Here is a 15,237-nt window from a genome sequence, read left to right on the forward strand (position 1 = left end):
CAGAGTGCTCCGATCTGGGTAAAGAGATTGATCTTGTTGTTTCTTTAAAATTGTGGCTGAAAAAATCGTTTTAGATGTGACACGTGTGCATTTCTAATGAATTTTCCTGTTGATGGATTTACCAAACGTGCAGTGACTGTGGACGAAAATGCTTCAATGACGCAAGGTTTGGACCAGACAGGGAGCAATTTTTGGTTGATGGCATCGGCAGCTCTACTGAGGTGATGTTCTCTGAACATTACCCAGTCCCCGGTCTTGTACGGGTTGGGCAATCTGTCCAGATCGTATTTCTGCTGCCTAAGCTGTCTAGCTCTGATGAGGTTCTCGACGGCTCTTCCCCACTCTTCATTTGAAGACTGTGGGGAAGCCTGGTCGTCGATTAGCCTGTCTAGATTCCAGTGGAGCTCTAAAGGATGGGATGTATTTCGACCAAGGAATAAACGGGCTGGGGAAGTTTTGGTGGAGTCGTGACGGGCAGAGTTGAATGCTAGCTGGAACCAGTGTAATTCCTGATCCCAGCGTTTTTGGTGTTCATGGTGGAAAATTCGGATGGCTATTTTTATTTGCTTGTTGACCCTTTCGGCGTGGGAAGGGTTGGGGTAATAGGGACTGGTGTAGATGTGTTGAATGCCTAGTCCCATGCAAAGGTTTTTGACTGTTACTGACTTGAAGGAGGAGACGTTGTCGGAAACTAGGAATTTTGGAGGACCAAAGATTGAGAAAACTTGCTTGGTTAGCACTGATGCGGTGGTTTGGGCCTTGGTATTCCTGACAGGGATCATGAGGCAAAACTTAGAAAAGGAATCCACTACGGTTAGGATGTACTGGTTTCGATTGAGAGAGAGTGGCAGAGGGCCAATATGGTCGATGAATATTTTCTCCCACGGTTGAGTTACTATTTCAGAAGAGAGTTTCCCCACCTTTGTGTTTGGTGCCTGCTTGCACCTTTGGCATTTGACACAAGCTCGAACCTTATCAGCGATGACGGTTTTGAGGTCTGGTGCCCAGAAAAAGGGTTCGATGCGGGCAAGGGTCTTGCTGATGCCTAAATGGGCTGAAGTGGGAGACTCGTGGTAGTAGGCAAATAAAAGATCGAAAAGCTTGGAAGGAACAACTACTCTGGGTTTTGTTTGGTTCGGGAGACGGTAAAGAAGGGTGTTATTGTCAACTGAATAATTTGGAGGTTTGTTTGCGGATCTAATTATTTTCCTGAGGTCGGGATCATCGAGTTGATGCTTTGAGATGTCCTTGAAGGCCTCGGGTAAAGAGAAAAGAGATAAAATTGATGGTTGTGTTGTGGGGGGTGTAACTTCTGTTGGCTCTGTGTTTTCAAAGAGTCGGGACAGGCAATCCGCGATAACATTGTCCCTTCCACGAATGTGGTAAATTTTGAACTGAAAGGAGTTGATGAAAGAAATCCAACGTGCAATCTTGCCGATCTGACGGGGGTGATTAAGAAGCCAAGTGAGGGCTGAGCAGTCCGAGTGAAGCTCGAACTCTCGGTGTTCTAAGTACTGATGATATTTCTGCAAGGCAAAGACTACTGCAAGGCATTCGAGTTGAAGTGTAGAGTAGTTGATCTCGTGCTTATTTAGAGCTCGGGAAGCATAGGAAACCGGGAACAACTGATCACCATGGGGCTGAAGAAGGACTGCTCCGATTGATGAGCCGGAAGCATCCGTGTGGACAACGAATTGACGGTTGAAATCGGGCATGCGGAGGATGGTGGAGGAAACCAATGCCTTCTTTAAGGCTTGAAAGGCTGTGATCTGGTCGGGGCCAAAAACGAAAGGGACACCCTTTTTCTTTAGCTGATTCAGAGGTGCCGTTATTGATGCATAATCTTTTATAAAACGGGCGTAGAAGGCTGTCATTCCCAGGAAGCGGGACAACTGTTTGATGTTCTTGGGGATGGGAAATTCATCTATTGGTCGTGTCCTGTCAGGGTGGATGGAAATAGTGTGATTGGAAAAAACATGGCCAAGGAACTGAATTTTATTGGAGGCTACTGTGATCTTTTCCGGATTGACAGTTAGTCCTGAGTCGCAGAGGCGTTGGATTACTGATCTGACCTTTTCCACATGGTCTTCAAAGGTTGAATCGCTATATACACACAAGTCGTCGAAAAAATTGTAAATGTATTTGAACTTTATGTCGCCAAAAATTTTGTCAATCAAGGAGGTGAGAACCATACTACCAGAAGCAAGACCAAAAGGGAGGAAATTGAACTCATATTGAGCCCAAGGAACAACAAAAGACGTGAATTGCTTAGACTCTTCGGCCAGGGGAATTTGGTTGTATGCCGAGTTCAAATCAAGGAGTGTGAACCAACGCGCCTGGCCTAAATGCTGAAAGGCGCTTTCTATGGTGGGCATTGGCGTGGCGTCAAGTTCCAAAATGGAATTCAAATTTCTGTAGTCGACGACCATGCGAGTTTTCCCACCCTTTTTGGGAACTAGAAAGGCGGCGGAGGCATATTGTGACGTGGAGGGCCTAATAACTCCCTTTTGTAGCAGTTCGTCGATGTGTTGCCGCATAAGTTGAAGCTTGGGAGGGGCGTACTGATACGGTTTGTTTCGCACAACTTTGGTTTCCTTGATGCGGATATGATACTTTAAGAGGTTTGTTCGCCCTAACTTGCTAGTGATGGTCTCAGGAAATTCTGAAAGCAACTGAGAGACAACTTGGCGTTGTTGGGGATTTAAATTTTCCCCCATATTGAAGGAAAGTTCTTTCTGCTCGGTGATTGGAGTGCACATGAGTGAAAAGGCTGTCGGGGATCCAGGTGATCCATACGGAAAACTAAGAGAGTGAGTGCACATGTTGATTAGTGCCTTGGTTTTTGTTAAGAAATCAGACCCTATCAAAATGGGAACTGGTAATTTATCAGTGACAAAAAATTGATACGTCCAAGAAAGGTGTTTTATTTTGAAATGAATCTTTGCTGCAAATCTGAAATTTATGGGTTCGCCGGCTGCGGATATTGCTGAAAATGTTGTCGGGTGTTTACTGACGACTGCGCTGGTATGTCGCTTTAGGAGCTGATAAGTTTCAGATGACAACAAACAAAACGAAGATCCGGTATCTATAAGGGCTTCCTTAACAATTCCCCTAAAATTTAGGGTGACGTAACAAAGCTCGTTTGGCGGAATGCTTGGGGAACCCTTAGGTTTGTTGACCAAATTTTGTCTTTTGGGCACCTGACATACAGACTGAACAAGGGGAAGCGCTGCGGTGCCTAACGGTGCTCCCCTTTGGAGTTTCCCTGAGTTTGGAATGTCGACGGCGACTCGCTGTTTGATACAAAACGTTGAGGTGGTTGATGTGACCTTGGAAATTGCTGATTGTTCTGGTGAAACGGAAAACGCGGAATGTGAGGTGGAAAAGTCTGTGGCTGAACGTTTGAGAAACGTTGGGCGCTGTGGCCTGGAAAATTGTGGTTGTTTCGTCGATTTCGCCACTCCCCTGGCGGGTTTGATTGATAGCTCTGCCTGTGCTCAACACTGCGCTGTGGGAAATCCGGTCGCGAGACGGCCTGCCCCCGTTCCAGCGCGCGGACAGTCTGAACCCCGGGTACTAAGGCCCGGAGATCAGACAGACTACACGCAGCCGGAAAAGCGGCAAGAGCCGCCCGCGTCGGTGTATTCAAACCGTTCAGCACCGTATCGAGCACATCGCGTTCTGAGAAGTCAGAGACTAACAATGATGAGGCGGCAAAAATGGCGTCGACAAATTCGGAAAGAGATTCTGAGGGTCGTTGAATCCTGTAGACCATTGAAGATATTATCGCATGCTTGACTTGCGCAGGGAGAAAAAAATCCCTAACGCGCGAGATGACCTGCTCCAGATTGATGTGATCGGCGATTCCCTTGAGCCAAAATGACCTTAACTGTTCCGCAGTGCGGGGAAGAATCGCTAGCAAAACATCTTCGTCGTCAAACAAATCCAATTTTGATATTTTGGAAGCTGCAATCAAAAACTCGGCCAATTCACGAGGCTCCGAACCAGTAGTGACTGGCAAGTCCCTTACGAGATCGTCTAAAACCCTGTTTTTGCTCTGAGCTGCGCGAGGGGGAGAACGACTCTTGGTCATGGCAGAAAAAACTTGCTGGCCGACTGCGATCGCGGTTTCCTGAACCAATTGGGCCCAGTTCGCTTGAAGAGAATTTGCGCTGTCGGTGTTCTGGGTCGCGGCGCCGCTTGTGCCACTAGAGCCGGCGTCGTTTACCTCCTGATTCGTGCCGGGAGACTGAGTGGTGGCCAGGACCTGAGGAGATTTGTCGTCAGTTTGGTTTGGAGCAATGGTCGTTGGACAGATCAGGTCCGGCCTGGCATTGATGGGCAAGGGCTCGGTTCCGCCGTTCAACTGCAATGTTTTCAAAAATTCGCTTAACAAGGTCCTATTCACTGACAAGGTCGCTGAGGGTGCAATCCCCAAAACATGACACTGATTTGTCGCATCCTGCGCATTGAGAGTGCATACCCAGGAAGTGCCTGTTGGCAACTCCTCGGGAGAATATACTCTAGAAGGCATGTCGCCTAAACCACAAAGAAGCTTACAAAACAAATAAATATTTCTCTAAACACTAAACACCTACCGCCTACGGTTACCCCTTCACTTTCTCACTCGAAATTCAAAATTGAACAAGGGGGAACCCCAGGCAACGCTACCGACACAAGAAATGAGGAATCGCAAAAAAAAAATAACTAAGCCCAAAAAAAAAAAATAGCCTATGACTCAATCGCAGCTAGGTAATTCTCTGGAGCACACAAAAGTTTTTTTTTTGTTTGTGACAAATTGCAAGTGCTTGCAATGAGGGATCAATCATTCTTGCGTGAGAGTTGGAGAAAGAGAGTTTTCTATTGATGGAATCAACGCCGCAAATGCGTCGCTATTTAAATGAATGTCATCACGACGCATTGACCTTCCATAATAGGCATGAAAATATTGCATGTGATTCAATTCGTCGGGGATGTCTATTACCTTAGTAAACTCTGAACGTAAAGTCAGCAAAAATTTGTTTATTTGATGCAGACGGTTGACTGCTGAAAAAGAATTCCTTATCCTTGGATAATGCGGTAACGTCGTAAACACAACTACCATACCAGGATAATTCCGACGTAATAATCTCAGAAAAGACAAAAAGGAGTTCTTAAAAACTGTAATTCCAACATTTGCTAAAAAATCATTATTACCTAAGAAAAACAACAGTGGCATGTGTGGCTGTATCGCAGTACTATTTAACTTAACAAAACTCTTGAGCTCGGATATTTTTGCTCCAGAAATGCCCTTGACTAAGATTGGCTGTAATCTTCCAGTTGAGTGACGATTGGTTTGACAAAAATTGTAAAATCGAGTGGCATAAGAGTCACCGATTACCTGAATATTTAACGAAGATTTTTCTTGGTTCATGACCAATTCTTAAATTCACCTAACCTAATTGCAACTCGGTGAAACCCAAAACTGCTCAACCGACTACGAATAGAAGTGTAGATTCGTCGAACTAACAAAGGCGATTGCTTAAAAAAAACCCACTTAACAAAATACAATTGTACATAAACTGGCACAAAACCCTCCTAAATGTAGGCCTACACACAATTCAAAACTCTACTCAAAATGTTGTATTGGACACAAAACAAAATTTTTTCCTAATGAAATTGCAAATTGCATTCAAATATCTAATTTCCTTGCTTCGAAGTAAAATACATTTGTCGTAGGCTATGTCTCGAATTTCCAGCTAAAATGGGTAACCAAATTGTTATGAGTATACACACTAACTAAAATTATTGTATTGCTAGCAGAAAACCAGATATTGCTGTTGGCTCTACTTGACAGTGCTTACTGTACAATGGCGTGGATTCTGGCCTAATTCGAGTGTCAGCCCAGACAAAAACCGAGTTTTGGCAATAATAAAAACAAATTAAATAAATGAAATGGTAACCATAAGGTTCCTGGTAACCTAAACTACTATTGCAGAACTTAAAAAACTAGCCTACTAACCATTAACAAATTTTAATAACCAAAAAACTGTTTACTGTAAAAGGTAAAGTAGGCCTAGCCTAGTAATTTTTCCCAACAGATTTGCTCTACTGAAAATTTGGACAAAAATGACTAACTAAGGCTTACTAGGGATGACCAATAGTGTGATAAAATAAGTAATAAAGACAATTCATATGACACAATACATTTGACAAGAATAAATAAGGCACAGGTGATAAATAACAACAGTAAATTACACTGGAAAAAATTGGTGACAAATAGGCTATTGCATGAAAAATGATTTATTTAATAAGACATAGAACGCATAACACTGACTCTACACTGGTTCACAAGGTGCTGATTTTAATTTAAAATAATCTGGTCATTAAGCCAACAAAAACACCTTGTGTTGGGCAAAGTACCACTTTAATTTAACAAAATTGGGCTGTAGGTCGTTTTAATACCCTACCTTGTACCTTACACCCACTAAATATTACAGACCAGCTAATGCCTCTTGCTAGGCTTAACTTTAAAATCGAAATTCACAACACTTGTTCACTAAATCCACTGTCCACTGCCTAGGCTCGAAAGGTGGTAAGATCTCCTGTAACATAAAAACAGACAAAACACACACAGCCCTACCTATGTCACACTAATCTTGGTTGGTCAACCTAGCCTAACCAATTTACACTTCCCTACCAATTTACTAACCAAAAACAGCTTAACCACTAGCCTACCTATCCGTGTCGGTTAAGTCAGGGAAAAATACACTTTACTTTTTGCCAGGAGAAAAAAAAAAATATCCCCAGAATGTACACTTAACTTCTTTTACCTAAAAATGAAACTGAAATTGCCTAGGTTAAGTACCCTGATCTAGGCCAAAGCCTGCTACCATATGTAGCGGGGGGGCCGTTTGCGTCACATCTTCCAGGGCTGCATTCATGATATGATGCGATACAACATCGGTCATATATGGTAAAGACAAAGTACATGCTTTTAATAAAATTATAAAGACGTGGCACTTCAAGAAGATATTTCTGATTTTAACAATACCTCTGCTATCCCTCTAGACGTATATAATGCTGTAGAATCATTTATGAGACTATTATAAGAAGCCAAACACACAGATAATTTAGATATTTAATCTCCGACACAGGATTTACTTAAGAGGAAGTGCAACTAGTAAATTAAATCAGCATTTCAGGTTGGAGTCTCTTCCACAACCTTCAGAAGCAGCCAGGCAACACGCCTCCCGAGCACATACCCAAATTCAGGAATGAAAAAATATACTGTTTGATCCACTAAAATGGGGATGGAGGATTATCAACGGGCATCTAAAACCTCTCACGACAGAAAAGCCTCCTGCACAACAGAAACTATGTTTGGTTTTATTTATATGACAAAAGTTGTGATAAAAGAAGATGCAAATGTGCGAGAAATTTACTAAAATGCTCCACCAGAAGTGGCTACTGCTCTGGCCATGGATATTTAAACCGCTTTTAATAGAAAACAACGACTCTTATAAAGATGAGCATGATTACGAGTAATAAAAAGCCAGGCGTGATCATACAAATGTAAATTCGATTGTATATTATTTTGTGTATTTCAACAAAATGATGACTAACATTAATTTATCATTATTCATTATATTAGTAACTGCGTAAAAGTGATAAAAGTTTTTGGTTTTTAACTTTCTTATTTGTTATGACGATTTACTATATATCACAGTAAATTTAAATATCCAAATTTTATAAAACGGCTTCCTCTCCCATTGCAAACGCAAAGCTTGAGTATAACTGCAATAAGCATTTTATACTTATATGCCAACCCCGTACGTAAGGGGTACTCTGCTAGTAAAACATATGCGAGTTTTTCATTTTCAATGTTCAATTTACGTAAAAATTGGATTTTGCACTAGCCCTACTAAAAAACATTATCAGCCATCAATACGAAATTTTTTGTAGGTAACCTTCAAACGAGAAAGTTAGTTAGACATATCCAGATGGAATGAATTGGGAAAACATTATTTTTAAGTGGAAACTTGCACTACTTAATAGTTTGTCGGCCATTTTCCTACATGGCAGACTTTGCTAAAGTGGAACAATTGAATTATTCTCGGAAAATGTTAAGAGACATAATTTGAACCTATTCTTGTAAGTAAAACTATTTGAAGACTTGCTTAGTAATAATAGGAAATACTTCATTTACTATACATTTTTGTCCCACAGGTGCGTTACATGAGATTGTACTTTGACACTCGCCGTTTACGTCAATATTGCTCAAACATTCTTTTATTATATACAGAAATGAAGCGAAATTTAAAGCCATACATGTTTGCTAAAAGATAAAATCTGCATTTCCTCAATAATAATGGTGACAAACTCGAAAAAAGTGAGAAAATTTCTAAATGTTTTATCATATTTTAAAATTTAATTTGTTTTTTCATTATTAAAATCATATTACTAATATATAATATAGTATTTTCTTGTAGTTAACATTATGGTGAAGAATCTAAGACTAATAGACTTTTCTAGATGGAGTGTTTTGGGAACAATAAGTTTTTAAGTGGAACCTTGCAGTGTTTTATAGATTGTCCGCCATTTTCCAAGATGGCGGATTTTGCTAAAGTGGGAATAGTTGGGAATTTTCACAAAATGTTAAGGGATGCATACCTATTCCAGTTGGTTTTGCTTTGTTATTAATTTTGCCCAGGTAAAAGTCTAAAAGGCCAAGCCTACAATGGATTACGTGCGTTGTTTAGTGGTAAAAATTAAGTAAATAATTAATTGTGCAATTCATTCCAAGTTACATAAGTGTTAAGTCTGTGTTATGTTTTGTACAGTGAAATGGCGTATCCTATTTATATTTGTGTTAGTTTAACTCCACAGTAGGCACTCTTCCTTTACGGTTCTTCTGCTCAATACTATAATGAAATGACCCAGCATATTTATATTAAAATTTAATTATTGTAAAGTAACAATAACCTAAGTAAAGAACAGTTTTTCCCTCTAATTTCTTCCTGATTTTCATTATGTTTTTTATTTATAGACCTACAAACATAAAAGCTATGTTTATTCTTAAAAAGTGTCTCTTGGTACTTGTAATTTCGGTTGCTTTAAAAAGTACCCCTGCCGCAGTAAACCTGCAGACTCAATATTATATTATACTCAAATATTATCTGAAAACTGTCAGCTTTATTTCCTATTAAAATCATATTAATTTAAATGAGTACCTAGGTTTGCTGCTACAGGTAAGGTATTGAGGTGAGCTTTTATTGAAATGTTGATAGCTTAGTATGAAATAAACAAAATTGCCAAATTTGATTATAATATATCCAAATGTAAGCAAACTACAACAGTTTTTTGATTCTCCATAAGAATAACATGGGAATTTTAAATTTAAGGTTTTTTTTATTATCTGCATAACCGTTAGGCATACAACAGCCCTTTGCTAAAAAGTGCTATATTCAACAAAGAGGTTTAAGAAATAAATTGCAAATTGTTTGGTAATTAGGGTCAAAATTGGGAAAACCCCATTTTTACCTTGTAAATTGGAGATTTTAGCTTCAATTTAAAATAACTAAAAAACCAACAAAGATACGAATTTCACTACATCAACATTTTTAAAGATCATAATTTTATGAGTAAATTGACGTTTATTGTAATGTTCTACCTAGAATAGTTCTCGAGTTATAGGCGTTTTAGTAAACGGCGCCCCCCGCAATATTGCCCCCCTCCACCCCCCGGGATGTCGACCACGCTGGGGGGCGACAACATGCGTTTTCGTGATCACTATAGTGCCTATAACAACAATCAGAAATAAAATTGCGACACCCTTTTCATGCATGCTCAACCCCATTCAGATCCTGGACTATATTGGCAAGTGTTAAATTATCTGGGAGGGCTAACTCGAAAAATAAATGTGAAAAATAAATCAATAAACTATAAATTATGGCTAACTATAAACTATAAATATAACATATTAAACACTACGAGCAATGCTCTGAACCTGGCACTGTTACTTAAAAGGAAATAAATATTTCTTTTTAGGGAAATATTTTTGTAAAAATCCAATGAGAAAAATAGAAAATTACTTTTTCTGCAGTTTTGTGGTGGTGTGGTTACATTACTAGTTAGTTACAAGTTACATTTCAAGGAAAATGTTAGGCACTTTAAACTGTCACAGTTGCTTGCAAATGATAGAACATTTATCAACAGAACAGTTTGACTAATTGGTTAGTTTTGATGATTGCCTCTAACAACCAATAGGAAAATTGTACGTGTGAGTGACTTTGATCAGCCTAACTTTTAAAATATTGAGTACAGTATAAGTTTCGGATTCACCAAGTGCAAATGATTCGTTTGGTTCTAGTTTCCTCTTTGATTTTGTTCTTGGTAAATATCACAACCGTAGATTTAGGTTCGTCTCTATAAGCCATTCAATAAACTTTGCTTCTTAACTACACCTCCATTTGCAATGGTATGATTTGAAAATTAAAGCCTGCACATAACAATGAAACAGCTGAATATTGTTAAAGGGTACTAAACAAAACTTAAAGAAGCCAGCTTTAAAATATGCCATTGTTGACTTTTCTAAGACCCTCGACAATAAGTATATTAAGTTGTAGATTTGATCCATTCTTTTAGGGACGCGGTGTGTATGTGTGTGTTTATATATCTTTGTATTATTTTTATTATATTTATATACAGGGTTCATTTAAAAACTTTCCATATCTTTTGTGTACAAAGGTAAGGCTTTTAGCACTTTTTGACCCTCGACAATAAGTATATTAAGTTGTAGATTTGATCCATTCTTTTAGGGACGCGGTGTGTATGTGTGTGTTTATATATCTTTGTATTATTTTTATTATATTTATATACAGGGTTCATTTAAAAACTTTCCATATCTTTTGTGTACAAAGGTAAGGCTTTTAGCACTTGTTCATTCTCATTCCTCCTTAATTTGGACATGCCGAATCCAATAAAATTATGTACAATTTTGAAAAAAATCCCCAAAAAGGCCCCCCAATTTGGGGGGTAGGGGTGCTTTTTCGGAAATTTTCAAATGTAAACATAAGCTGTGTGATACATCAATTTAAAGAACTAATCGCCCCCATCACCAGTAAGACGAAGGAACTGTGGTGGCTGGAGGGAACGTGAATGTGACCGCTTGCATCAACCTCCCAATGGAACATTTGACGGATTCAGAGTGGCAGTACCGTCGTAGTGATACAACCAACCTCGGAAAAATGAACGTTAAATGTTTATATTGTGGTTGCTTACACTTTAAGCAAGAAAAGACTGGCCAAGACGGTTCAATTTTTACTCTTTGTTGCCATAAATGAAAGGTTCGTTTACCTCATTTGCGGAATCTACCATACTTTCAGGAACTTTTTGGAAACTCCCAATGTGTAAACAGGGATGTGACACTTAGATCGAGAAATTATTTGGATAAAATTCGTAAAATCAATTCCGCCTTTGCCATGGTCAGCTCTGAAGCTCATTTAGATGAGAGGATCACACAGGGGATCTACAATTTCAAGATCCATGATACGTTTTACCACTGAGAGGGTCATATAATTCCTCCAGAAGGTATGTATACCGAAGACGTTGGCACTGGAACCCAACAGCGCATGAAACACAATTTTAAAAAATACAATGAAAATATGCAGGTCACAATGCCAACCTAATTGCCCAATCTGTTAAGACTGTGGCAGACATTAGGGCACCCGCCACACGAGTACATAAGAGATAACCAAAGCAGTATGAGAGCGGATCTATATTTAAATATTGTACTTTTATAATTTTTTACAACATAACATTTTTCATATTTCTATTGTCATAGAAATTACTAACTACTAAGGTGACACAGTACTCCCTATCCCGCCCATATTAAAATGACAGTTTTAAGGTACACATAACTTTAACAAATATTAACCTATCAACTTGAAATGTTTGTACTAAGTTTAATACATTATTACCAACAATAATATGAAGCAAAAAAGTTTTTGAGCAAAATTAAATTGTTAGTATGATTTTAAAAATGTTATAAAATATTTTGTAATTTTTTAACATAAAATATTTTTTTATTTCAAAGGCTTTTGGTTGTCATGGAAACTGATTCGTATTATTGTTCCTTATCATATGAGGAACACACACACCAATTTTTATTAAAATTGGAAGAAAATTGGATTTTTTTTAGAATAATTGAGGAAGAAAAGTGTACCTGACTAAAAACCACTTGTCGCAAAACGACAAAAGTACCCCCTGTCACGGGTAGTAGTAGGACCCTTGGGAATGTTAAAGTAAAAGTGTATAAATGTCGCTGTATAGCTTAAAATAATTTTTTCTTCCATAATATTTGGTATGTACGTGTTCAGGAAAGTGTGTTCTACAAAACTAAATAATAAAAAAATGTTTAAAAAATTTAATATTTGACGGCGTACCCTCTGCGTCTTGATTAGTAGTAGGACCTTGGACATGCTAAATTAGGCTGCAATAGTTTATAAAAGTAGCTTAACATCTTAAAAATAAGTTTTTTCTCCCTTACTTTTTATTATCTCCGTGTTCGGAAAAGTCTGTTCTACAAAACAAAAAAATAAAAAAAAACAAAAAATTAAATTTTATATTTGAGTACTGTGTTACCTTAAAGTGACTCTTTGATTGAGGTCTTGCTGTTTTTATTTTTGTTCTATATTCTTTTATTACAAGTTGCAGTTTTTCTCGATTTCGAGCAACGGTTTATCGAGTTCATATTGAAAAGAGCAGCTGTTACAATTGCACAAGTTGGTTCTATGATATTAAGCATTAAAAAGTTTTAAGGTTTACCAACAGGGTGTATTATTTTTTTGTATTTGTGTACTTTTTGTGTATTTTATCACTATTATTTTTGCATTTATGACAACATCTAATTTGAACCAACTAGCAACAAAATACTAGACTATAGCATACCGTAAATTAAAAGAACCAAATGTGTTTAAACCGTGTCCTCTCCCATTGCGAACGCAAAGCACGCGTATAACTGCAATAAGCATTTTATACTAATACGCCAACCCCGTACGAAGGTACTCTGCTAGTAGAATATATTTATAAAAAATACTTGAATTAATTAAATTTGTATAAAACTGCACACATGAAGCACCTGTATTAGAGAATGGGTATAAAGTAAATATACAAAGAGTAGAGTAATAAGTAGTGTTACTTAAATATTTCTTATACTAGAGACTTTCTTATTATTTTTCAGGGTTTTTACGAAGCGAAGGGTGAATCGAATGAGCATCTACTCATGAAAGATGAGGCTCATACTCCCTATCAATCATTTGGTAAGTCACTAAACTATTGAAGACTAATCATTCTTCAATATATTACAGCAAATCACTTTCCTATTAGAGTCTTCATCACCGAGAGTAAAAGAAGTACGGGATCATCAGAACCTTATGGTGATACTGTAACATAAATGATAGTCAAATACCTAAAACAAAACCTGACTCGAACGATAGCTTTACCTGATTCCCTCACAATTCTAGACAAACGCACTAAAGGTCATTAGCGAAAGTACAATAATGGGGACCGAATATATAAACATGTTCATACAAAAGGAGGTTTTCCGTGGTGGGGTTATTTATACTGCAAACAATGCCAAACGGTTGTATTACACTGCAGAGATCTTTTTAAACAGCATATTTTAGAGTGCCACGTATTTAAAACGTATTTAAAACCCACATAGACAATGCAAACTTTAAAATTTCGATGAAAGCAATACTTTCTCCATATAGTATGTGAAGGGGGGGGGGGGGGGGGTGAAAGTAAAAAGTTGTCTTCTCGTGTAGACAAAAACAAACAAATAGGAAGAGAGCGCTTGAATTTATCAGTGAAAAGGATTTTGATGACATCAAGTTATTATTATGTTTTTTGGTTTCAGAAGAAAAGTGGGTAGAGCTACCTCCTTATGGGCGAGTCGTGGAAGGAAAGTTCGAAGGTTCCAAACCCTCATTTTGGAATAACCTCGTGTTGGATATAAAGTTTATTCCTCGTCTTTTAAAGTTTCAAAAGCATCAACGAGAACGACGTCGTAGAGCTGAGTGGAATGCCGAATATGACCGAAAAAAAGAACAAGAATTAGCAGAATATAGAGCTGCATTGGGTATTAAATACTGAGAAGCAGTAGCCTCTTCACCGAAAATATATTCTTTCTAATAATATGTTGCAAGTCCCCTTCCTCCCTCATAGTAAATTGACTTAATTAGCTTTAATTAGATTGGCTGTATTTGATCATTTGGAGGGCAAAAGAGACGCAATAATGCTAAAATACTACTAAACGTGTAATATGAATAAAAAGATAAATTTAAGAAATGAGAACGCCACTTACAAATGAGTTGTTACATCACATCTTAAAACAAACAAAAACTTAGGCTACGTTAAATTGTACCATCATAGTCACCTAATTTTGTTTTGCCCTAATTAGTGTCAACTTAGTATCAAAACCCATTTTTACTTTTTCCCTAGGCATTTTTACTTTAATTTTGGTCACCGTCCCGGTACAAGGTTAGTGTTGGGGAAACTAGATTAAATGACATACATAGTGAATAATGATTTATTAAAATATTCAAAAGTAAAACTAAACATCCAAACTCAGAACAAGACCTTTCACTTCCTTTCAGTTACCTCTTGCAGTTGAGGAAGAAGACAAAATTACCTCTAGCCCCATTTGGTCGTGTAGGTTTTCTGACACGGTCAGATTTTAATTTCCGGACTATTAATATTCCGCAAGTTAAAATACAGTCTGGTAACAGAAGTATGTCCCTTGTCCCAGGCCTACTATCCCAGGCCTAGCATCTTAGTGCTAGTGCCACAGCGCCAAAATCACAGATATAGGGTGGTTAGGTTAAGTTATAAAAGAAAATGGAAATATATATCAAAGTTTTATTTCTTAATCTGAGTTCATTTATTTTATGAAGACAACCTCGACCTCATGGATTATTTAAAACGTTTTTATTAGGTCGCTTTCTTGTCCGCTACAAATTTTGCAACCGATTTTATACTAACTTCCCGATGAGCTATGGACTTGAAACTTGAAACATATATCACAAATGGAAGACAATGCAATATTATACAATTTAATTTTCATATTTCCCTTGGGCTACGTCCCATGGGCTTGTTTTTATTAAATCGATTTCTTGCAAATTTTGATACTTCCCGATGAGCTAGAGGCTTGAAATTTGAAACATAGCTCACAAATGGATGACATTGCAATATTAT

General features: G+C 37.9%; 1 protein-coding gene across 1 annotated transcript; it reads left to right on the forward strand.

Moving 5' to 3' along the window:
• The first annotated feature begins 10,209 nt into the window (after nt 1–10,209).
• On the forward strand, nt 10,210–14,808 carry LOC128991184 (uncharacterized). The gene is made up of 3 exons (XM_054413967.1): nt 10,210–10,374; nt 13,223–13,301; nt 13,901–14,808. Exons 1-3 carry the CDS (start codon nt 10,333–10,335, stop codon nt 14,134–14,136), a joined length of 357 nt encoding a protein of 118 aa, XP_054269942.1. The 5' UTR covers nt 10,210–10,332; the 3' UTR covers nt 14,137–14,808.
• Nucleotides 14,809–15,237: the final 429 nt, after the last annotated feature.

This window comes from Macrosteles quadrilineatus, unplaced genomic scaffold, assembly GCF_028750875.1.
Source record: "Macrosteles quadrilineatus isolate MER2022 unplaced genomic scaffold, UCM_ALF_1.0 Scaffold_3__2_contigs__length_128488019, whole genome shotgun sequence".
In the NCBI taxonomy this organism is placed as follows: Eukaryota; Metazoa; Arthropoda; class Insecta; order Hemiptera; family Cicadellidae; genus Macrosteles; species Macrosteles quadrilineatus.